This window comes from Prosopis cineraria, unplaced genomic scaffold (genome assembly GCF_029017545.1).
Source record: "Prosopis cineraria cultivar Desert tree isolate PC_DT_omini unplaced genomic scaffold, ASM2901754v1 PC7, whole genome shotgun sequence".
NCBI classification, from domain to species: domain Eukaryota; kingdom Viridiplantae; phylum Streptophyta; class Magnoliopsida; order Fabales; family Fabaceae; genus Prosopis; species Prosopis cineraria.
In genome coordinates this window covers 29,034,065-29,060,965 of record NW_026555338.1, presented here as the reverse complement: position 1 = coordinate 29,060,965, position 26,901 = coordinate 29,034,065, and the positions used below count along the sequence as shown (strand labels likewise).

The window sequence follows — 26,901 nt, the reverse complement described above, 5'->3', positions numbered from 1 at the left end:
CATAAATCAATTAGACTCTTTGCTTCTTAAATCGCTTTCCTTGATAGTTACCAACACAATTATTATACTTTACAAAACAAATTCCTACTAAAAGTCAATTTCAATTTAGGAAAATCAATTCCCAAGAATTAAAATAATCACATATTACTTTTAAAGTCAAACCTTCTTTGAAACTTCCTTTAACAAACATTTCAACAAACATCAAGCACTAATATTCAAGCTTTTTTATGAGAAATAGGGCAAAAGCCCAAAACCATTTATTTAAGAAGCAATATAGTAAGGGTCGTCATGACCCTAAATATATCGATACATCTATTGGAGAATACTTCTAGGAGGGTCCTTAAGAATTCAACACTCAAAATCTAAATTATGCCCAGAGTTTGTAGTCCAATCCATGTAACCCTCCCCTTATGTCAACATGATATAAGGAGAGAATCAGCATAAGCACCGTACGCTCCTACCAAACTATTTTCACATAAATTATTTGAAAATCTTAGGCCAATGACTCTATTTTCAAATCATCAAAAACCTTGACTTATTAGAGCAATGCACAACAAAAATTAACATTACATTTACTACACTTGTTATATGCCTGAATCTAAGAAACAAGATTAGATTATAGGCTATGCGCCGCAATGTGCACTACATGAGCCGCGGCATGTGGCACAGAGCCATGAGCTAGCCCTCTCTGTCACTTGCACCGTGGCATGGCAAGCAATACATCGTGGCACACATGACAATTTCTGTAGTTGTCATATTACAGTTCACAAGGTAAACTTTCGGCGTGAGCCATTTCCTCATACGACGTCCTATCGGAGTGATTCAAGTGCCTACATGAAGCTTATTTGACAAGCTAACTAATGAGATAAGTTTGAACTTGATCTAATGATTTGATCAAGATTTAAACACCTAATTGTAAATTTTATCAAAATTTAGTGCACCCAAGCGCTTAAATCAATCATATTGTCTCCTTAGACGATTATAAGCCTTGAACTAAGTCCAAAAGGATTTTATACACCTGATTGATCACAATTTATAATATACATACACACAAATCAAGATTTGGCCATTCAATAGCTTATTCTCACATCAAGCACCTATTTATAACTTAATACAAGAACACTATCTAGCCATTTTCACTACAATATCACAACAAATTTACTTCATATTCACCACTAGTATATTCATAATATGTTCACAACTAAATTTTAGCCCAAATTGCTCATTTCACATATTCATACATAAGGGCTAAGATTTATAAAATCACTTCATATCTCATCAAATCACAATTCTAACAAGCATGCAAACTTTATAACAACTTATATACACAATATTCACATTGAATTTGAGTTCATTACATAACTTTAATTTCACACGGCTTAAATACTCTAAGCCGGTCCTAATTATTTCCCCTTGTCTTGATCACTACTCTGACTTGTAAAACATAATCACAAGGTAAGATAATAATTTCAGTAACAGAATAACTCTCTACTACTGACTATTACATGCAACTATAAGCAAGTATAACATAATATACAATTAAACATATAATATAACATATATTTCATTTCAACAAGATTATATTTCACCATCGGTCACCACTTTTATAAACCACTTTCTCATCCAATCATTACTGATAACATGTAGCATGATCATTATTATCCAAACCTCCAAATTACCTCTACTCAAAACCATAGGCTCGCCTTAGACAACACACATACTCATTGTCATTGAGCTCACCTTCAGTGATAAAATCATTCTGCCAAAGTTGTTCTATCTTATTTTCAAACTATGGTTTCCCCCATTTCACACAACGGGTTGTCATTGACTCCAACACCGCATCATATCAATACTAAAGAGTCTGAATCTCTAACACCATACCTTAATAGGTATTAAGGAGATATAATTCTCCAACACTACACCCCGTCGAGCACTAAGGAGAATAATGCCATATGGTCTTTCATTACATCTTCACATAGGTAAACTCCCACTCCTATGATCATGCTTCTATATAAACCATATTTTCATATACCTTTAAAACTATATGTGTGTGTGTGTGTATTCTCAAAAATATACAATTCATAAAATCACTTTATTTAGAAACCAATTTCATGCATAAACATTCATTTATCAAGCATGCTTATTATAAAACATTTACATGCATTAGTATTCATACTTTTAAACAGTTATACTAGATAATCAAATAGAGAAAGTTATTCAATTATCTCAACCTTTCTGTCACAAGAAAGATTACCTATAGATTTTGCAACTACTAATGCTCTCCCACACACTTCCTTTTTCAACTTACATGCATAATATGCCAATTTATACACAATTAGTATGATTAATCAATTAATTAAATTGACCCAAAAGTACTAAATCACTGCTTAAAGCCATATTTAGCCCTCTATTCTTTCCACTAAATCATTCTAAGTTCATTATCCCTTGATCACTGTTTCCCATCACTTCTAATGATCCCATCTTACTTTTACTCCCTTTCCACCCCATTTTTCCTTTGACTTAGGGTTAATTGAAGCCTATAGCTTGAAAGCTTTATTATTTAACTTATAGTTAGTCGTAAAATCTCAGTTTTCTTCCAATGAAGCTTTTTATTACTATAGAGTAAGAAGCTAACCCCTTAAAATTTTTTAATTCAATTTCTCCATAACTTATCCTAGGAGAAATTATAATAGAATTGAAGCTAAGGGCAGTACAAAACTTACCTAGTAAGTAACTAGTCGGAAATAACTTCCATGCTTCTAAACTTTCTTGCCCTAACTAACTTCTACTCTCTTCTCTCCTCCTTTACTCAATTTCTCTCCTCTTCCCTTTAGAAATCATGAGCTGAACACATACTTATCACTTCATTTTTTTAGTCCATATGCCAAGGCACTTGGCACGGTAAGAAAAATCCTCACCGCACACAGACGCTTCATTCCAAAATGCAATCTTTGCACTCGTATCTGTTTATTTAACATCTTAATGAGCCAAAATATTAACTCACCATTCAAAATTCTAATCACTTCTCAATTACCAATTTGCCCTCAATTAATAACTAATCTATAAGATTAAAAAATCAAGATGTTACAATTCGCGCACATATTATTCTCTCTATGAACATGTTTGTTAAGCATCCTTGATAATGATTTGCCAGTCATCCTTGAGCAACTTAAGCACATGACATAGCTACCATAGATTGTCTAAAGCCTTTTAGACCTCGCGAACCATTTTAAAAGAGTCGCTCTCACTAATTAATTTATTCATTTGAAGGTTGCAAGCTACCTAAATACCATGATAAAGACTCCAATATTTGGCCTCCTTAGTTGTACAAATGCTAAGTCTGTAGACAAAACTACTAACCGATCTCTTGTGTCATTATGGAAGATTCTCCCACAACTAGCAGCTTTAGGATTGCCTTTTGTTGAGCCATTAATATTAAGTTTAAACCACCCTTATTGGGGAGGTTCCCAGCAGCTTTGAGCCAGTGTCAAACTAGGTGAGGGATGAACATCGTTCTTCGTATTCTTATGAATCATGTGGGTGAAACTAAGAATTCTTTGCCTAAGGTTCTCAACTGCAGCAAAATTGTTATTAAAAATGCAATCACTTCATTCTTTCCAAAGCAAGTTTTACATCCAAGCTATTCTCTTTCAATTTCATCCACACAAATACTTCAAGATTAACCAATCCAAACAAGTCTAATTTAACTCAAAAATTATAACCCATAAGTATACCATTATCAAGCTTTAAGATAAATTTCCAACCAAATTTTGAATTTCCTCGCCACACAACATGGCAGCGGCAGAATCAAGAGAGAAATTTGCAATTTCACTCCATCACTTCACCCACTCGCACGCACAGCAATTATCCAAGGAAAGGAGAAAAGATCAAAGCTTTTCACCTCAGATAAACCAACCACGTACAAATAGGGAGGAGGAAGAGAATATTATGTCTGCACAGGGAAGGAAACGAAAATTGGGGTCTAGCACAAAAAAGAGATGAGCAGATCGGTGGTTGACCAAACAAGCAAAAGGAAGAAAGAAATCTTAGCTCACCCAAGTAATTACACATACACAAAACAAGAAGAAGAGAAGAGGGGCTAGACGTACTTGAAACAATGACAAAGGCAAAGAAATGGCAATGAAACAGGGGGAAAACCTACAGCTATAATGGATGAAACGGCAATAGGCACACCAGTGACGGTGACTCGCATGGAAAGGGTAAGGATTTGTTACACAGCTATCTAACTCTCTCTGCTCCTCAAAGAAAAAGAGAGAGAGCGAAAATCTAATAGAGATAAGGGCAAATTGATAATTTCTTAAAGTATAAAAATTAAATAAAACTCCTTGGGCCCTAATCAGATTCGAACTTGGGACTAAATAGATAGATTATTTGCATGGTCTCTATTACACCAACACTCCTTCTTGTCATAATTGGCCCCAAATTAATATAATTACAACTAAAACATAATAATATATGTTTAATCAATTTTTTTAAATCCCTGGGTTATTACAGAAATTATAATTAGTAGATTTTGAGATTCACTTATGATTAGAACTGTAATATAATGCTTAATCCATTTCATGAATGAGCATTGAGCATATTAAGAATTACACAGCTCAACCCCTCCTAAAATACAAAAAAAGGACTGTAAATGAATTTTAAAAACTCTGACAATGACTTTCAAGATCTAATTCTCAAGAACAACCAAATTGACTAAAATATATTAATGTTAAATGGGACTTTATCAGCAAAATACACAGCAAGTGGGAGGTGGTCTCCAACAAGAAGCAACGCGAGAGTTAAAAACTGCAAGAAATGATGAAAAATAAAGAATGCGAAGTAAGAATGAAGGGATTTTGATGAAAGATTTGAAGAATCCGAGATATTAACTAACTTACAGTGAAGCAATTAGTGGTTAAAAATGTAAGAGACTTGAGAGAACTTTATTTTTTGACAGGTAATGCCAAACCATGTGCCTAGTGCTGCAATGAGGATTTAAAAACGTGGGAAATAAGGGGCTAAAGGGGGACCCAAAAAAAAAAAAAAACTTGTGAGAAAAACAGCAATGAATCTAATACCATCATTTTTGTTTGTTTCAATTGAAGGACACCAGTTCTGCATGAGCTGAATATGAACTTATGAGATGTGAGAACTGATTCTATACCAGACAATTCCATCGTCAACACATTGATTTCAATTCGTTTGATGTAGCTTCTTGATGTTAAGAAACTTGAGTGAATCTTCATAATTGTAATTTCATTTCTACTTCCTTCAACATCATTTTGCCTTTACCACCTCTTGAAATTATGTACTTGCCTTTCTCATTCCTAAGCATAAACATATTCATGAATTGAGATAAAACTTTTTTGAGAAGATGCTTCGTTAATGTGTTAGACAAATTTAAAAACAAAAATCATAACAAGAAGTATTTAAGAAAACATTTCTTATCATTTATCATATAATTATAAAAGTACTTTGACTCTACTAACTCTGTTTTTTGAAAAAATTTCTTGGTTACGATATTCAATGTAAGTAGTGGTTAAGCAATGGTCAATATTCATGCAAAATTTTCAACAAGCCATGTTCTTCTCCTTAGTCAGAGTATATGCATACTAAATAGGAAGATTTTTCCTGAGTTAATGCTTCCTTCTAGTGATTTGTTGGAGTTTCGAGAAATTCAATTCATAATAGTGGCAGTCATGAAAGCTATCAGGTAACCAGCTATTTTTAATTGATAATATTATGCGATCTCAATTCAACAGTTTGGCAATTTCACATCCACAAATACAAGAAAACAATACCAGAATTGATTACAAGGGAGACAGTTTTTAAAAAAATGAAAGAGAAAACAATTCAAGCCACAACTTGAAAGTAGATCCTAAATCAAAAGAACAATCCATTTTCCATATACAATTTGATTAGAACGTGGGATCTCCAACAAGAAGCAGCAGAAGTGGGAGGCGCATCTTCTCTTGAAGACTCCACATTGAAACGTCACACACAATAATAGAGAAGGGACTGCAGGACAAGGGAAATGGCAGATGCAATGTAAGAAAATTACGTTGAACTACCCACGAAGATTTAAAAAAAAAAAAAGGTTTTAGATAAAATACCTTAATTTGCTTTGAACGGAAGATAAAGAATCCGATTCTTTAATCATTTTGTTTAGAAATTCTTGGGATGTCAGATTGTCTTGGCAAATTTGCCCTCTCTAATTGGCATTCAAAATTTTCCTCATATTAATCAAAGAAAGAGCATAACTATAGGTATGAGGCAACACATTTAAAATAAAATAAATGATTATCTAGATTTAGTTTAAATAAAATAATAATAATAAATTCTAAGTACATTAAAATAAATTATTTTTAAAAATTTTCATATTTTATTTTATAGTTATCTTTCAAATGTTAAAGCATTATAATGCATTGCACGAGGAGTAAATCTAGTTAACCTTATACAATGTGCCAAATGGACCTAATAAAAAGCAAGTTACCTAAAGTATCCATGAGATTTTCATTAATAATAATGATCCTATGTGTGAGTTTGAATTAGCTAATATAGTTGGGGTAAGTAAGGTAATATTGTAATACTCCCAATTTTTTAAGTATGCCGCACAATAGAGTAAAAAACAAGTCACATTAACGTGATTAACTACTTATCATTATCATCCTAAAACCAATAATGTAAAATTAAAGAGAGAGAGTAAAAAATGCCAAGTGCTTTGCAAGCTAACATGAAACTAATATTTTTAAAATTGAACTAGACTTTGAATTAAAAAAGTCAATAGATTATGGTTCTTACTATTCAATTGGTTGGACTGATTGTTAAATCAGTGATAAAATAATTAAATTAATTAAAAATATAAAAATTTTATAAACTAATAAAAACAAAAACATTAAAATGAATAAAAAATTAAAATATTTTTATAAATACATTTTAATAGTATATAACACTTATAATATTCATAAATAATTTAAAGTTTATATTATGTAGTTTTATTTATTTAATATCATTTATTTTTAAATTAGAAAGTAATCAAAATATTTAAAGTTGGCATGGAAAATTACAATCACTTTCTTTGTAAAATAATAAAAAAAATTATTGTAAGAATGAAAACAGTGAAAAAACAAAACTGAGTACTTTTTTGTAAAAAAAAAAAAAAAACTCCAAAGGTTAACAGTGAGCACAGCGCTCAATAAGGCTAAGTCAAACTAATGATGGCTCCCTTCTTTCATAAGTCTCTCTACTCACCTAAAGTCACCGTTTAATATTTTTTACTTTTGTTTTTCCCCCTCTTCGTAACCATCTTCCCATTCTTTCTTTCCATCACATTTCTCTCTCACAGCCGTTTACAAGCTCCGTCTCAAAAACTGATGAGGAAGAAACTAGCGAGAAGCGACGCATGGATGGAGGCTTGCAAATAGGAAGAAGGAAGATTCATGTTGCTCATGGGAAGAGTAAAGATGGCGATGATGACAATAATAGATTTGATTTATGAAGAAACACGAAAGAAAAGCTGAAAGACTGAAGAAGTGAAGAACACTAAAGAGCAAAACGTTGGCTTGACCGAGCCATTCTCAAAGGCGGGTGACGTCAAGTCGATCTGGTCCTGAAAACATTACCCGAAACCCAATAAACCCGATCCAATTTGACCCAACCCAGTCCAGTCATGAGAAAAAAAAAATCCGACCTAAAAAACTAATTTAGACAAACTAAACCAAGTTGTTCGGCTGGGTCAGACCAGACGCAGACTAACCTTCAAGACCAGTAGACTCAGTTTGGCGTTGTGCTTGTATGTATTACTCTTTATATATATATATATATATATGTTTTTTTGCTTTTGAGAATATACACCGACCAAAAGTACGCGGGTTTACTTATTTTAAAACCTAAGCCCAAGTTAATTACCTATCTTGGTTCATTGGTTACTCCTGCCAATGTCAATCCTCAACTTTCTCACCTTCGTCTTCCCTCCTATGCCCCCATTCCCACTTACATTTCCTCTACCCTGTGCGGTGTTCTCTCTCCTTGCTTCGTTTCTCTTTGTTCTGTTTCAAGCTTTTTTTTTTTTTTTGCCGCCATCGATTTATGTTCATCATTGTTATATGTTCGTTGTTGGTGCTTGAGAGTTAGATTTGAACTTTCACATTCATGGTGTTTGAGTTCCTTTTTGCTTTGTTTTGACTACTTCATTAATCCAATCTTGATGAAAACTTGATAGTATGGGATACAAGTCCCATAGTGAATATGATGGGATGCTCAATGAGGTATATAAGTGGGTTGGTTCTCCTACTTTAATAACTTTTAGAATAGAGTTCTCTATCTCACTTAGGTACCTATCAATTGTTATTAGAGCTTTGTTATTGGCGATTTTAGAGAAAGCTACCTGTAGAGTCTTCTGACCAGAAGGAGACCGAGTTAAGTGCATCGGAGTGCAACCGTTAGGACGTCAGCTTTTCGTAGCGGGTCAATCGATGGAGACTTGATAGTATGGGATACCAAATCTCACATTGAATAGTATGGGATGCTCAATGTGATATATAAGTGGGTTGGTTCTCCTACTTCAACAATTAATTTTTGGGATAGGATTTCTCATTCCATTTAAGTACCTATTATCTGAATCTTCTGTTAGTTCTTGTGAGAATTTCTTCTTCATCTTTAAAATATAAAAAAGAAAAAGAGCTTGACTGGTATATCAGTCTTATGTTCCAAGAGACCAAGCCTGGTCTGGGCCAACATCAGGCTTGATTCGGACTTGACCAAGCCTCAAACCATAAAATTTAGCTCGAGGTGTTTTTAGACCAGACTACGGATTGAGAATCAACGGGATCTAACCCAGTGATTGTGCAGCCCTTCAAAATGATGACAAAAACATATATGCTAATTATTAAGGCCTCATGAACAATGAATATGAAAGCAGCAAGAAGAGGACCGATTTATCATTTCTAAAATTATTATGTTTCATATACTTTGATTAGCTTAGAGTTATCAAATTCTTGGAAGAGCTTTTGGAAGCTGGTATTTCTAGAAGACAGTTAAGGCTGGCAAAATAATGTATAACCCAATAGCTTATAGGTTCAGACAAACCACATCTTTAGGAAGGTAATATAGTTTGGCTTGCTAAATAGTGTTAGCAAAGATGATGATTTTCATTTTCTTGAAGTGCCTTCTAGCGAGGTCACTCACCAATTATATCAGAGATAATGTAGGCATAGCTATTCAAGAGGTGTCTTTTCTTCATCACAGGGAAAAGAATACTATAAATCTGGATCAAATTTTGATCCAAACAGATTTTAGATCAAAAGGTGGCGTCAATGATAATTTTAGCCTTGACAGTTTTTAAAAATACAAATTAATCTATATTATTTAAAATTTGATCTGAACAGTTCAGATCAAAAAGTAGAGAGAAATTAAATTCTAGCCATCCCACATCTTTTTTCTTGATCAAAAACAGTGTTTGGGCTTTGTCTTGTGTTCCATACAACAAAAAAATCATAACTCAATGTCCAAAAATAAGTTAATTTTCATCGTAATCACACGGTGAACTGAAAATCACAAGAAAAAGCTCCTTTGTCCTAGCATTCGATAAAATAATTTATAATTACTAATAATCATGCTCAAGAATAATATTTTTATAATATTAGAAAATGAAAAATTACCCTAAAAACTAATGTGTGAAATAGGCATATTCACAAGATTAGGTAAGCAGACAAAGGGGAAGCATCATTTTGCCCCCATGTTCCATCACTTGAAGAATATATTGTGAAGCAATGTTACAGAATTTGTGAAATCCCAGAATGAGGCTATCGATTTGGAAGGATAAGATTATGTGGAATCTGCTACCTACCACTCGTTGCTTAAGGGAGCATCACATGGCTATCCAGGAATCATGTTTTTTTCTGTTCTAGGCAAGAGGAATCTTTCGACCACTTGTTCTTATTCTGTACTTTTTGACAAGCAGTCTGGTTTCAGGGGAAGACCTTCTCACCCCTGCACGTTCTGAACCATGCAATATCCTCTAAGAACTAGAAGAACTTCAGCAACAAGGTGAAAGAAAGTCCTCAGGCAAACGGCTTCCATTTAATGCGAAATTGGAATCAATGTTGAAGTGTCTGCTTGCATCACTGCACATGGACCGGAAAATTTTAACCCAAAGGACATGATTGCACAAAGCGTTAGAAAAGTTTCCAATGGCTACTGCTCGTGAAAATGTGTTGAAGATGAAGAACGTGGATCGTTGCATTAAGAACTAGAAAATGGAGCAGCACCAACACTAATAGATAATTAGAAAGAGTCAGAAAAAATTAGAAGGCTGAACCAAAAAGAAAAAGGTGAAACTACCAGCTAAAAGATAATCCGAGCTGAGTAACTACCTTGAGTTTTGATTGAAGATAAGAACATCAACTCTTTCCTTCGGTATTTTTCTATGGCCGGCCCACCTCCTGTAAAGATTTGAGATTATGAATTCTTTTCAAGCTATCATGTTAGATTATGGAAACAATAAATTTTGTACTCACAAGGAATGGGAGATTTTTTTGATTCAGGTAGGGTTTCAAATTGCAGCAATCTGTGATGATAAGTTTTTGTAGAGATGTCATATTTTCTATCGAATCCGGTAGAGATGCCAAAGTGAAGCAATATTTGATTTCAAGCTTCAGCAAGGAAGTGAGATTTCCTATAGAATCTGGTAGGGATGTCAAAGCAGAACAATATTTGATTTCGAGTTCCAGTAATGATGTAAGATTCCCCATTGACTCTGGCAGAGATTCCAGACAAATGCATTCTCCAATTTCAAGCATGCATAATGATGCGAGATTCCCTATTGACTCTGGTAGTGAATCCAAGGCATATGAACCTACAATTCCCAGCTTCTGCAGTGATGTAATGTTCCCTATTGACTCTGGCACTGATGCCAAAGCAAAGCAATTCCTTATTCCAAGCTTCTGCAGTGAAGTTAGATTCCCTATTGAGTTTGGGAGTGATGCCAAAGCAGAGCAACAAGAGATTTCTAGCTCCTGCAGTGATACAAGATTCCTTATGGATTCTGGTAGCGATGTCAAAGTGAGGCAATCATGGATCCTAAGCTCTCGTAGTGATATGAGATTCCCTATTGATTCTGGTAATGATGTCAAATTAGAGCAACATTCAATTCCAAGAACCATTAAGGATGTGAGATTCCCAATCGACTCCAATAGTGATGCTTGGCAACCTATGATTCCAAGCTTCAACAATGATGTGAGATTCATCAACTCTGGCAATGATGCCAAAGCATGGCAATTCGTGACTTCAAGTTGTCGTAGTGAGGAAAGATTCCCTATTGACTCAGGTAGCGATGCCAAATTAAAGGAATTTGCAATTTCAAGCTTCTGCAGTGATGAGAGATTCCCTATTGACTCTGGTAATGATGCCAAGGCAAAGCAATTCTTTACTTCAAGCTTTGGGAGTAAGGTGAAATTCACTATCGACTCTGGCAATGATGCTAGAGCAGAGCAATTTGTGATTTCAAACTTCCTTAGTGAAGTAAGATACCCTATTGACTCTGGTAGTGATGCCAGAGCATAGCAATATGTGATTTCAAGCTCCCACAATGATGTAAGATTCCCTATTGACTCTGGTAGTGATGCCAGGGCAGAACAATTTTTTATTTCAAGCACCCTCAGTGATGTAAGGTTCCCTATCGACTCTGGTAGCAATGCTAGATCAAAGCAACTTGTGATTTTAAGCTCCCTCAGTGATGTAAGATTCCAAATTGAATCTGGTAGAGATGTTAGGGCAGAGCAATTTGAGATTTCAAGCTTTTTCAATGGTGAAACACTCCTAATCGGTTCTGCTTGTGATGCAAAAAGAGAGCAATCGATGAATTGAATCTCAGACAGTGATGGGGGGCTCTTCACTGATTCTAGTAATGACACCAAACATGTGTTATTATCAATTTGAAGCTTCCACAGTGATGTGAGATTCCATATCAACTTTGACAATGATTCCAATGCATAGCATTTTGTGATTTTAAGCACCCTCAAGGATGTAAGATTTCCGAGGGACATTGGCAGTGATGCTAAAGAAGAGCAGTCTCTGATTACAAGCTTTTTTAGTGATGTGAGATTCCCCATTGATTCTGGTAATGATACTAGAGAGAGACAATTGGTGATTGTAAGCTCCCTCAATGATGTGAGATTTTCCATTGGGAGTGATGCAAAACATTTCCCCCAATAGATATGAAGCTTCAACAACCATGTTAGATTCCCTATCCACCTTGGTAATGTGTTGCCACAATATCGATCCAAACTGAGCCTTTTGATCTTGGGATGTGGTTGCAATGCATCTAAAATTATCTCATCTTTATATCCAGCTTCCCTTTCACTTTCTTCTGACTCTGGCAACCAAATAAGCTCTAATTCCTGAATATATTGCTTCTCAGCAAGTAACTTTGTAGACTCAACCTCTGTTGTATTACCACGTTGGGCTTGCAGGCTTGTGATTATTAGTTTCCCTCTCAGGCTATTGAGCCTGCTCAACTCACTTATCCTTGCACTATTTCTCATCCTATCATCGGATACAAACTTTGTCAACGTTTGCATGTGAGTTAATTGTCCCAATCCACATGGCATATATAACAATGAATTACAGCCCATCAGCTCAAGATGCTTAAGACTAACCATTTTACTGATATCTCCTGGCAGTTCCTTTAATTTGAAGCAGCAATTGAGTTTCAGTGTCTGCAAGTTATATAGCTCAGTAATACAGAGTGGGAGCTCCTCAAAATTGTTATTTGATAAATCAAGATATCTTAGGTGCTTTAACTTTCCTATGATCTCAGGAACTGCTCTAATAAATGAATAGTGTAGATCCAACACCCGTAAGCGCTTAGGGAATGATGTAGCAGAACCACCAAATAATTTACGCAACCTTAACAATGGTGGAAGATGACTTAAGGTAATTTGAATGAATCCGTTAGGTGATAATAGTGTTCTTAATTTGTTTGCCTTGAGCATTGAAGTTGGAACCTTCCACAAAAATGATTTGTTCTTATCAAATGACACATGACGAACCCCATCACCATAGTTTCCATCTTTTCCTTCGCTTATGACAATATATTCATTCTCTGCCACTAACATTGCCAGATCATGTATGAGGTCATGCATCTTGCATGTCCATACATCACCATACTCATTTACTTTAACATCTTGAAAGAAGCATCTTGACAATAACATCATGAAGTACTCATGACCAACATCTTCTACACTTCTACTTCTATCAAATGATTGAATGAACCCTTGGGCTACCCACAACTGAATAAGTGTTTTCCTCTCGAACACAAAATCTTTTGGAAATAAAGAACAATAAGCAAAGCAATTTTTCAAGTAAGAGGGAAGATGATCATAACTAAGTCTGAGAATTTCAAAGATTTTGTTCTCTTCTTGAGCTATTTTTGAAAGTTCACTATCCTTGAAATATATCCAATCCCTTTCTCCCAAGTTTCGTGAGTACAAGAGGCTACCCACAGTCTTTATAGCAAGGGGGACTCCAGAACACTTCTTGACGATGACCTTTCCGATTTCTACCAACTCTCCATTTGGTTCTTCACCATTTCCAAAAGCCACACAAGAGAATAGTTCCCAAGATTTTTGTTCATCTAGGCCTTGCAAGGAAATTGACAAATGGGTGCCCATTATCCTTGCTACTTTCTCACTACGTGTAGTTACAATTATCATGCTCCCATTGCTCCCTCCCATCAGCAAGTGTTTCAATTTAATCCACAATGCACTGTCCTCATTCCAGACATCATCTAAGACAAGTAAAAATCTCTTCCCCCCAATCTTGTCACTAAGATCGTGTTCCACTTGCCCTGTCTGTCTCCCCAAAATCTTTTGAGCCATTTGGTTTACATCAAAAACAGATTCATCACACACAGAGACCCACATTTTTGGCTCAAAATAGTTTTGAACGGCCTTGTCATTGAATACAAGTTGAGCAAGGGCAGTCTTTCCCATTCCTCCGATTCCAAAAACAGAAACTACTGAAACATTGTCTGTCACATTAGAGTCCAATAAGTAATTGATGATACAGTTCCTCTCCTCCTCCCTCCCAATAACCTCATGTTCAGGCACAAAAGAGTATGTTTCTCGCTCCCTATACAGAACTGGAACATCTGGAGCGGAATCGTTGAATTTGAAATCATTCTTAACTTTTGCAAGGTGATCTAGTCTTTTCATGATTCCCTTAAATGCATGACTCATTTTAAGATAATAAGCAACTCGGTTTGACTTGGAGAAGAAAACTCGTACCTCTTTCGCTTTTCTGCGTTGGGTCATAATCTCTATCCTCAAAGCTTCAGCAGACAAATCATCGAACAGGTCATCGGCATCAAGAAAAACGTCTTTAACTTTCACCAGCCAATTAGTAACTTGGAGGTTGGTGGCCTTTCCCTCGGCATCCCTGAGCACGTCTTTGATGGAAGCCACAGTGATCTTCATGCTCTCCAAATCATCTTTGAAGTTCCAAATCAATTTGAAGTCCTCAGCAAAGGGAGAGCTCAGCAGATCAATGATTTTTGAAGCAATTGCGTCCATGGTTTCCAAGCAAATTTAGTTTGACAAAGATGAGAAAAAGTGTTGAACTGTTGGTTGACTGAGTTTGCAGCAGATAATGAGTTAGGTTCGTGTCCTCTGTGATTTAAGGATGAGATGAATAGTGGTCCGACCTTTGACTGTTAGTGGGTTACACCTAATTTTGTGCTTTTCGCCTTTATCTTCTTTTGGAATAATTGATCTTTTCCACTGCAACAAGCGAAAGACTACGCGACACTCACAGTGCCGCTCAGGAAAGACACTCGCATTGTCTCGTATAAATAATTACAAGTCAACTTCATCGCAACAATGACATCTAGAAGTCCACTTTAAATAAGCTCGATATTATCTTACGGCAGTCTAGACTTTGAACTCTTCAATCCTCATTCGCCAAGCAGAATTTGAACTTGCTTTACCAAGTACAACATTTTCATTTTTAACTGGTCTGAGTCTGAGAAGGTGGAATAGGAAGATGCTATATATCGACGGTTTAAAAAACGGAAAATTATCAACTTCCTTAAAACAACTATCAACATCATTAACAATTAAACAGTTTTTTTCAGTTTAATATATTAAATCCAACAATACAATTTCCGTAAACAACGGAGAATTCATGGATAAAAATATTACGAAAGATATGGAAAATGCAAAGAATATTGCGGTATTGGACATAAAATCAGTCTTCCCTCAATTTCATAGAGTTTCTCATAGTCAGGTAGATAGGTTTTGTGCCAGTTGGTTATTTGCCGTAGACATCAACATTTAAATAGTCTTATTTTCAGGAACGTTTCAATTGATTCACTAACTTTTTCCTACTATGTCTACGATCGTCACTTTGGTAGATACAATCTCAACGTAAGGACTATGAATTTTCTACTAGAAATCTTATGATCCTTTGTTTTAAAGAGAAAATTCAAAAGCACAGACACTTTCAACAGGCAACATTATGATACAATGTTAATGGATCTCACCTCCTTATTTAATATATTCTACATAATAGATATTCACGCAATGCGAGAGCTAATCTTCTTAAGTGTTTCCCTTTGGATTTATTTTAATACTTTTGAATTTAGGACTTTTTATTAAATATTTGGTACTCTTTTAATATATATAATGTTTCATTTTTAATTAAAAAAATTAGAAATGTAAAGAAAGAATAACACTTAAAAAGTTAAGTACCCAAAGATCAATTTAATATTAGGTTCCAATTTAAAAAAAAAAAAATGAACTGTCAATATACATTCAAACAGCTATATCTGGAAGCCCAGAAATCAAACGCATTGACGTGTATATGTCCCCCGAGCAGCTCACTACCGACAAGTGCAAGATGCCGAGGCCCGAGGCTTCCTTCATTGTCTTTCGTAATTCAAATTCAAAAATATATAAATAATAAATGTTGAGAAACTTATAATAATTATCGAATAATGATTTAACGCTTAAAATCAAAGTTAATTATTATAATTGAATGATTATTTAATTTGGAACTAAGAATTAAGAAATTTATGCAATAAAAAATAGGGAAATATATAGTGCTGAAATATATATATATATATATATATTTATTTAGATAAAGAATGAATTCTTTCAGGAGAAAAGGGAAAAGATATAAAGTTGCGATTAGCAAGAATTATAAAATCCGAAAAAATATCTGGTCCAAAAAAAAAATCTGCAACAAATATAAAACATGTCGCCTTATTTTTTATCCTTCCATCGCGTCTTCATGCTTGTTTCATGTTGATCCATTTCTACAATTTTTTGACCATAGCAAAATAAGGCATCCAAGTAAACCCTCTGGATCAAAGGTGGATGATGTAGTAAATGCTTGAAAATAAGGGTGGAGGGAGGTGGGGGGGAACTAGAAGAGAAAACTTCTAAAAATGAATTTTTGTTCTTCTAGTTTTCTCTCATATCTATTTTCTTCCTGCTTTCCTTTCCATTCAAATCAAGTCTTGAAGTTGGCCGGGAAAAAAAAAACCAAGTCTTGAAACCTAAGTCATTTTCAACGATAAAACTGACAGAGAGCTAATCTGAAGAATCATTTGTAACCATGATAGTTCAGAATGTGGAAAAATCAGACGACGTAATGACTTGTTGCCATTACATGCACTGATTTGTTGATGCATGGTTCTAATTTTTGAGTTCTTTGTGCAACAGAAACCATCCAACCTAAGAGAACAGCTTCGTAATTTTTCACCTGACAATGCTGTCCAAATGGGAGCTCACTTAGCATGCTTCTAATTTTACCAATGTCTTGTATGGTTTTGATGAAGATGATTTTTTGTATAAGATACAGACAAGTACAATATTTCCTGAGATTAAAACGATAGCCTAAGGCCTAAGCATGATTTCTCTGTTTCAACTAAGAGCAGACAGAATAATCCCAAGTGCCAAAAGCTTGGCATGTACTCATTTCTTCCTAATATTTCTCATACAATTTAAATAAAAAATTTGTAGTTTTACTGATGCACTTGTATACTGAATCATAATTCTTCTTCAGTCATTTGCTTCCAGCAAGGAGGTTTATCTTTTATTGACTTCCTTCCTCATTATTGTTGGCTTACTCTGCACACAATGTTGGATGTGTGTATATATATGTGTCCTTTTTCCCCTTCCCTTTTCCCCTCGTCTCTTGCCACTTGAAAGTGAGAATTTTGTGAAGATGACTATTCTATAATGAAATTATATAGCTCAACCCCTCCAAAAAAGACCTACAAAAAAAAGGACTGTAATGACTTTAAAGATCTAAATGCTCAAGAACAACCAAATTGACAAAAATAACTGAAAGTTAGATGGGAGTTCATCAGCAAAATACACAGAAAGTGGAAGTTGGCCTCCAACAAGAAGCAACAACATTCTCCAAGAAGTAAAGGCTAAAAGAAACAATGAAGATAAAGAATGAAATGTCAGAATGAAGGGGATTTGATGAAAGATTTGAAGAATTTGAGCTATTAATTAACTTACAGTGAAGCAATTCGTGGGTAACAAGGTAAGAGGCTCGAGAGAACTTTATAACCAAGTTTTTGACAGGTAATGCCAAACCATGTGCCTAGTGCTGCAATGAAGATTTAAAAACGTGAGAAATGAGAGGCCAAAAATAAACTTTTGAGAAGAACAACAATGAATCTAATACCACCATTTCTGTTTGTTTCAATTGAAGGACACAAATTCCGCATGAGTTGAATATGAACTTATGAGATGTGAGAACTGATTCTATACTAGACAATTCCATCATCAACACTGTTTTCAATTCGTTTTTTATGTAGCTTCATGAAGTTAGCAAATTGAAGTGAATCTTCATAATGGTAACTTCGTTTCAGCTTCCTTCAACATCACTCTGCCTTTACCACCTCTTGAATTTATGTACTTGTCTTACTCATTCCTAAGCATAAAGATTTTCACGAATTGAGATAATCAATTAATATAAGATCATATATAATTGTTCTCAAGTAGATGACTAGCCCAAGTATATATTTGAAATTTACCGAATGTGGATGTAACAAAACCTTTTTTGAGAAGATGCCTCATTAATGAGTGACACTAATTTAAAAAAAACGTACCAACAAGTATTTAAGAAAACATTTCTTATCATTCAGTGTACAATATATCTATACTCTACTAACTCTGTTTTGCAAACATTTCCTTAATTATAATATTCGATGTAAGTATTGGTTAAGCAATGGTCAATAAATAATTTTAAGAATATCTGAAGGGTAAAGAGTAAGTTGTAGTGACCTTGCATTCATGAAGAATTTTAAGAAGCCATGCACTTCTCCTTAATCAGAGTATATGTAGACTGAGGAGGGAAAGATTTTTCCTGAGTTTACACTTCCTTCTATGGTTATTTGTTGGAGCTTCGAGAAATCCAACTCATAATAGTGGCAGTAATAAAAGCAATCACATAACCATCTATTTTTAATTGATGATATTATGCTACCTCAATTCAGCAATTTGGCAATTTCACATCCAGCAACTACAAGTCCATTTCACCCAATTTCACTCATTTATTATTCCTTTATTTCCGAACAAGAAACATACCTGAATTGATTGCAAGGAGACAGTTTTTTAAAGAATGGGCAAAAAAAAAAAATCCAAGCCACAACATGGACGCAGATTCTAATGTACAAGAACAATCCATTTGACAGTGAAAATAGAATGTGGTCCTTGGAAATAAATTACACGTGATTAGAAAGTGGCCTCTAACAAGAAGCAGCAGAAGTAGGAGGCACATCTTCTCGTGAAGATGTAACATGGAAACGCCACGCACAAAAATAGGTAGAGACTGCAGGATAAGGAAAATGGCAAATGCAACATAAGAAAGTTACCTTGAATAACCCACAAAGAGAACAAAAAAGTTGTAGATAAAATATCTTGAGCTGCTTTGAAAGGAAGATAAAGACACCGATTCTTTATCAACCGGAAATGAACACTCTTGGGATGTGAGCGATTCCTGGCCAATTCGCCCTCTCTAATTGGTGTCCAAATCTTTCTGTCAAAGCAGAGCATCCTGTGAGTGTAAGTTGTTGCAATGATGACAAACTCTCTATTCAATTTGGAAGTGATGACAATGCAGAGAAATGTTTGAGTGTAAGTTGTTGCAATGATGACAGACTCCCTATTTAATCTGAAAGTAATGTCAAAGCAGAGCAATGTATGAGTGTAAGTTGTTGCAACGATAACAAACTCCCTATTGAATCTAGAAGTGATACCAAAGCATAGCAATGATAGATTGAAAGATGTTGCAATGATGACAAGCTCTCTATTGAATCTGGAAGCGAAACCAAAGCAATGTATCCACCAACAAATAGCACTTGGAGTGATCTGAGACTCCCTATCCAATCTGGTAACCATTTGCCATAATATCCATATATGCTCAATGATTTGATTGTGTGAGGAGGCTCTAAAGCTTCTACAATTATCCCATCCTTATCGTGTACATCTTCTTCACTAAATTCATTTTGGGTTTCTCCATGTAATGACCACTTTAGCCACAATTTACGAAGATATTGCATGCCATTTAGTAACTTCACTGTCTCAACCTCCTTTACATTACTCTGCTGCCTTTGTAATTTGGAAATGACTACTCCCCCCCTTAGGCCTTTGAGATCATGCAGCTCGCTTATTCTTGCACCACCTCTCCTTTCGTCCACCACAAATGTTGTCAATGTTTGAAGATTAGTCAAGCAACCCAAACCACATGGCATATATTCCAACATATCACAATCATGCAATTCAATATGTCTGAGACTTACCATCTTCTTGATATCTCTGGCAATTCTTTCAACAAATTACATCCATTAAGTGTTAGGGTCTGTAAGCTATGTAATTTGTAATTTCCCTCGGAAGCCTCTCAAGACGATCATTATTTGATAAATCAAGGTATCTCAAATGCTTTAATTCTCCTATACTTTCTGGAAGTTCGGTCACATCTATTCCCCATGTACTGTCCGCTCGTAGAAAAAAATGCCATGATAGTGCAGTACACAAGTGTTTTGGAAACAATGTTGTGGACCCCCGAATTGAAGCATGCAATTTTGACCGTAGAGAATCACTTGGGATTATTTTAAACTGCCCTTTAGGCAGCATAATTGTTCTTTTTTTTTTTTTTTTGTCTTGACATTATTGATTAGAAACTTCCACTCATTGTCAAAATGACTTGACACATGGCGAATCCTTGCACCAAAGCTTTCTTTTTCTACTCTTTCACTTGTGACAATGTAACACTCATTTTTTGTGATTGACCATGCATCATACATGAGAGCAAAAGAATATTTGATGCTTCTGTCATTCAACAAAGTTAAAGACCAAATTCTTTTCTCCACTTGTAATGAATAATCGATGTAAGGCTCTTATTATTTAGTAAGAAAAGAATAAAATGATTTTGATACATGATTTGTGCAATAGCTTCATACAAGTAACGGCTATGCATTCTATCTCAAGCTACTAATAGATTTATGAACTTTTGAGAATCTTAATTCATTAGTCCAACAAAAAATGCCACAACTACAATAACATTTCTAATTAATGGGGATGTTATTGGAAAGCAGAGTACAGTTTTTTGATTGCTTGTAAAGCAACTTTATTTACAGGGAAATTGGGAGTAAATTCTATAAAACTTGTGATGGGATTAGATAGTAAGAATAGAACAACAGAGACGCTTAATATTTCTCAAAGTGAAAAGTGGGGACTAATACATGCTTATCTAGTTTGAGGAAATTGCATAAATTCTGACGGTTGCCTTACCCGTGCATGTTTCGAACGTTCTAATGATATTGACAGGTTTTTGAATCAGCAGTATAATATTGACAAGTAATTGTTTAAAATTAATAGCACTGTTTCTTAAATTAACAACTTCAATGAAAATACTTGAAATTAAACTTATGATGCGTGTGTGTGCATTATTTTGCATACTATAATTAACATTTCATTTGGATGAGGAGAAAAATATAGAGAAAGGAAAAATAAAAGGAAAAACTCCTAAAAATAAAAAATTTACTATTTCTGAAAAAAATTTCTCCCAATTTTCTCTCCTTTCTATCTTCTATCCACTTTATCATCTATCCAAACCAAATCTAAGGACTTCATTGATTCAATAGTTTTCATAGTTTTGGAGAACCAAAAAGTCATAGGTTCAAATCCACATTATCATCTCTTAAAAGTGTTGACATTTGTTGATCCCCTTATTAGCACAAGTACTCTATCAACACATGGCAATAGCGACTCTAGCACCAAGAACAATAGTAGGTTTTTTTAAAGGATTGAAAAGCATTTTTATCCCTTAATTATTTATTTAGAAGTATTTAATATCCTAAACTTTCATATGATATAATTTCTTCCTTCAACATTTAAAAATAGTGCACTAGGCATCTTGCCGTTAAAAATGTTTACTTTAACCGTTAGTTTCACACACAATGTTTGGGCCTTTGATATTCAGCACGGTCCACAAATTCCAAGTCTAAAAGAAATGTTGATGAAACAATTAAAATTAATGTGAGTGATTATGTAATAACCCAAAAAATAATAATAATACAAATTAAATATGTAATAATGTGTATTGATTGTAAAATTATTAATTATTGGGATATGTCAAGAAGGGAAGATGGTGTAGTGGTAGTTGTGCAAGTATTCCCTTAATAGGTCCCAAGTTTGAATCTGCTAGAAGCCACAAGGAGAATTATTTTTGCCTTTTTACTTTGTGAAATTGCCAAACTACCCCTCTGATAAATTTGATATATTCTCCTCTGCTCCTTTGATTTTTCCAGAGAGACCGACGACTGTGAGAGAGAGAGAGAGAAACGACTCTGATACTCGATCATTCTGCTTCGCCTCCTCCTTCATCCTTTTTGATCACAATCTTCACCGGTGTGATTGCAGAAGCTCCGTCCGACACTAATCCAACAACTCGTGACTTTTGTTCCTTTCTTCTCCTCTGTTCCAGCTCGCCAAAATTCTTTCTTCTATGCTGTTGGTGACTGTATGGATGGGTGCAAGAAGGTTTGCTTTCTTTTGCTTGCTTTATCAGTTACCGATCTGTTCATCTCTTCCTTGCGCTCAACGACAATTTTTTTCCCCTCCTCTATCCAGGCACGATTTCCTCTTCCTCTCCCTATTCGTGCGTGTTGGTTTATTAGAGGTAAGAAACGTGATCACTTCTCCTTTCCTTAGAAATTTCTGTGCGTGTAAGTGGATGAAGTCATGGATATCAAAATTCAATTTTTTTTCTCTGTTGGTTTTGCTGCTGCCGTGCTGCTGGAAAAAAAATGAAATGACAATGAAAATTTAAAGTTAAGTTATAAATAGATCTTAAAGTTTCATAATGGTATATATATGGGTTTGAATTTTAAGTTGAAGTAATTTGGTTTAATTGATTGATTTTGAGGATTTGGTGGGATGAAGTTGGAAGGGGAAGGGCTTAAGCATGAGATTGAGATTGGTGCTTATAAGGTGTTCGGTGAGATGCTTGTTTGAAGAGTTTTGCTAGATTTATACTTTTCTGAAATTCTATTTAGTGGGATGAGCGGCATGATCGATTCAAATTTTATTTATGTGAGTTTTAACTTGAGCATTGCAAGGAGTTTGATTCTTGAGTTATAGTCTAGTTAGTTAAATTTTTAAAAGATTTATGTTGAGTAATTTATAAATTCATACGTAAAGGGGTGTTTATCATTCAATTTTGAGAATACATTTAAGATATTTGAGAAATGGGCCAAATAAGCATGATAAATTTAATTGTAGGTGTTTGAGAATTTTGCACCCAAGGTGTTTGACACAAGGTATAAGAAAAAAAACCATATCTCATTTAAATAGTAGTTATGATTGGTATGATATGAGGTAACTTGGTGGTAAGTGATGATGTTTGGAGACCATTAAGATATAAATTTTGGTTTTTGAAATCTTGAATACTTCAAGTGGTTGGGATTGTGTTGGTAATGGAATAAAATTTATATAACTATAGGAAGCAAATTGAGGTTTCATTTATTCATATAGGGTATGTGGAAGATGAGTCTCTTGATAAGAATTGAGGAAGGAAATCATTGGGTTTGGAATTCAGCAAGTAAGTGAATAGCACCCCATCATTTTTCAATTAAAGTAGTCTGTTTTTAAAATATTACATTTTCATATAAATCATTTTAACAACTACGATGATTATTATGTACTTTGTTAATGAAATCATTTTGGTTCTGAAAATTTTAGAATGATGGTAAAAGTTAATTAAATTATGGTATATGCATGTATTTTCTTTATGAAATATATTTTCAAGATCAATGGAGGCATCTTTGTTTATTTTACTTTTGAAATTCTTGGTTACTCATCTAGTACAAGCTTATACATTTGCTATGAAACAATGTTTTGGTGAACTCTGAGATTTGACATGATTCATGCGAGTTTGATATTGAGAACATAAAGTGTATTTCAAAAATGATTATTCTCGCATGTTTGAAAAGTGATTTTACGAGGACTTTAAGCAGAACACTGTTGCAAACGGCAGTTCCACTAGCCCTTGGTGCGCCTTGGTTAATGACTAGTTAGTTTGATTTTTCGTGAGCTCTATTCTCACGTTTGTTATTCGTGAGCCTCGCACTCGCGTTTGTTTTGTGGCCTTAAGCCGCGTTTGGTTACTTACCCTCATGGACTGGTGTGTCCACATTTATTTTCGTGGCACAAGCCGCGTTTGGTTATTTTACCCTCGTGGACTGTGTGTTCACGTTTGATACTTGCTCTGCAAAAGTCCTTAAAAATATTAGTTTTTAATTGATTTATAAATAAACGATTTATTGGTTTTATTTAATAAAGGGTACTTTTATTTATTTATTTATTTATTTAATTTGCTTTACAAGCACAAAGAGTTGAACTGTTTTGTTATTATCAATTTGGTGGTTTAGTAGTTTGAAGTTATATGGAACTTCTTAATCTTTAAATTCATGATTATATTATATTGATTGTTCTTAGCTAGTATAATTGAATTTTCAATGTTTGTAGTTAGTAAGTTTGCTACTTTTACTCAATTATGAGTAAATTATCTTCCTTTAACATATCATATTCGAGAAATTTTAACTCATTCATGTTTTATTATTATAATTGATATTTCTAGTTATTGTGAGTTATTAATCTGAATTAATTTCCTTTCAATTATTTCATATAATAGTAAGTTTATTATTTTGCTCTGTTAAATTTTATTTTTAGAGATGCTATTCACTGAAAATTATTTTGGTCTCAGATTTATTAATTGACGCTGGGCCTCTTGCCAACCTTTAAGGGCTTGCAACTGTGCGGGATAAATATTTATTTTGTAAATCTCTTCTCTTTTAAGGTAAATATTCAATTAGATATTTTATTTAAAAAAAATTATGTTTTAGGAGCTCCACGTTAACTATAGCTAGGATCCTGATTTTTGTTCTATTATGTCGACTGTTTGTATCTGGGAAACATAGTTTTAACCTGTTGAATGCATACTATAATAATTTCTGTTATAGAGATTTCGGGAAATCTTATTTATAAAGAAGGTTCTGACAAAATTTTTATAAAAATATTAAAACTTTTATTAAAACAATCATTGTTAAAGATATCATAATTTCAATAAAAATACAATTATGTTTTTGAAAAGTGAAATTTCACTTAATTTGAGGCTTAAAGGATGTATGATACAATTCACATCCTATGCCAGTCACTCTTTGTTTTAGGGGTGTGATAGATTAGGACTCTCATCACTTAAGCAAGTAATTGGAAATTTGAATCTCAACCCTTGTATATGTTTCAATTTAATTGAAAGAGGTATACCATTTACCCTCAATATCTCGAAAGATATAATCTCTATTTTCAGTTAGGCTTACTCCTTATACTATCAAAAACAATATTGATAAAAGGCTTGGCTATAAACATAGTTTAATTGGGATTTTTTTTCCTGCATTTCTCGTTGAGCTATGGGAAGAAAAATCTCTTCAAGCCTAATCAAGAAATGAATAGAATGAGATGGAAAAAAGAATAAAAATCATTCTTTACTTAATAAATGTGTTTTATGCTAAAAATAAAAAGTAAATAATTATTTTAAAGAATGATAACATATGTATGACATATATTACATGGAGAATCTCACTTACGGCCCCATAACACAAATTTGCATTTAGGGCCCAATAAAATATGAAAATTCACTATATGCCTGAGAGCCCTTCTTGCAAATTTTATTGTGGATGAAAAGAGGCATTTGCCCTATCTCAATAGAATGCCCATATATGCACAACAACATATTCATAAATTCTTAACACAATGTTCATGAATATATAACACATCTGATGGACATTAACTTAAAGTATGTTGTTTATTATAGACTTTATGCTACATATGTTTACTATGTTGAGAATTGATAGACATCATGTTGTGCATTCATGGATATTATATTGTTCATCCTTTGCTTGCTTGTGCAATGTCTACTAAATGTATTGTGCATTCATGAATATTGTATTGATAATTTATGAACATCATGTTGTGTATACATGAATATTTTGTTGAGATAAGGGCAAGTGCGTCTTTTTATCTATAACAAAATTTGCAAAAAAAAAAAGCTCTCAAGCCTGCAATACATTTTCAAATCTATTAGGCCCTAAATGCAAATTTTTGTATTCTGAGAGCCTTAAGTGAGACTCTCCCCATATTATATTGTTAGACAGTAGAGTTAGTAATTTAAATCAATCCCAATAAATTCAAAAAATAATTAAGATTGAATATAAAAAAATGACACTTTATCTATTATCAAAAAAATTCAAGCCAAACTTGAGTGAGTTTGGCTTGAATTGTTAGTTGTGTTTATATGGAATATTTTGGGTTCATTTTGATTCACATGAATAATTTGGTAGGAGAAATAATAATCGGCATTCATCAATAACATACACTGAAATATTGGAAGGCGGCCAACTATAATTTATTACCTCCCCAGAATTATTACTTAATACTATTTTTTAGTTTGGCTAGACTATTTTTAAAAGTAGTTAGATGAGGATTAAGTTTTCTTTTCTAAAGTCTGCTTTATAGGCACCATTCCCAGTGAGATTCCAATTGCTTCTTGCATCACTATCATCAATGTTTGGGTGTTTTGTATAAACTGAAAATTACAAAATTATATGTTTAGAGGTCGTTAGTTTTCAAGCAAGCACCAATTCCAGTTGCCATTTGTGATAAAGTCTCTAAAACTATTATGCTCAGAAATTTTAAACAGCATCACTAGCTCCAGTTCATATTTGTTTTCCAATCCCTAAACCATATGCTGTATCTTCAAGAATCAAACAAGGATCCTAAGACAACAACTGTAACATCTTAGAAAATTTAATCTTAATTAACTAAGCTTAACTAAGATAATTAAGTGATTAATGTGGTATGTGGTCAAAGAGGTCTAATAAGTGTGTTTGTTTGTGATTTCAATCCTAAATATTGGTTCAAAGTAAAGTCGGGTTACTCAGGCATCAAAAGATGAGAAAAGCTAAAGGAGAAACCTCTCAGCCATATGTCATAGCGTGTAACATATCCACCACGATGCACAAAGGGCAAGAAGTGAGGGAGAGCCTCTCTATGCCATGCGCCATGTAACACACCAAATTTTTTTTTTTTAAATAATTTAACTCAACCATAGTTGGGTTACAGCCACCCAACACATTTTTATATCAATAATTTCGATATAAAATATTTTATAATTGGCTTCAACTTACACACTATAACATTTCAGATAAATTTTTACCTCCCACATGCCATTAGGCTAAATCACATTTGTCCATCCTTATACTCCCAACAAGTAAACTAAATCACATTTGTCCATCCTTATACTCCCAACAAGTAAAATAAGCAA

The 26,901-nt window shown here is 34.0% G+C and overlaps 1 protein-coding gene across 1 annotated transcript; it reads right to left on the bottom strand.

Annotated features, from left to right (window-relative positions):
* Positions 1-9,617: 9,617 nt before the first annotated feature.
* Positions 9,618-14,794, bottom strand: LOC129315883 (putative disease resistance protein RGA4). Its single transcript, XM_054960016.1, has 3 exons — positions 10,521-14,794; positions 10,377-10,445; positions 9,618-10,127 (listed from the first exon to the last, which is right to left on the bottom strand). Exons 1-2 carry the CDS (start codon positions 14,571-14,573, stop codon positions 10,428-10,430), a joined length of 4,071 nt encoding a protein of 1,356 aa, XP_054815991.1. The 5' UTR covers positions 14,574-14,794; the 3' UTR covers positions 9,618-10,127; positions 10,377-10,427.
* Positions 14,795-26,901: the final 12,107 nt, after the last annotated feature.

What these genes read in the sequence shown, in the direction of transcription:
- LOC129315883 (XM_054960016.1), bottom strand. Translation starts at nt 14,573, where the DNA reads ATGGACGCAATTGCTTCAAAAATCATTGATCTGCTGAGCTCTCCCTTT.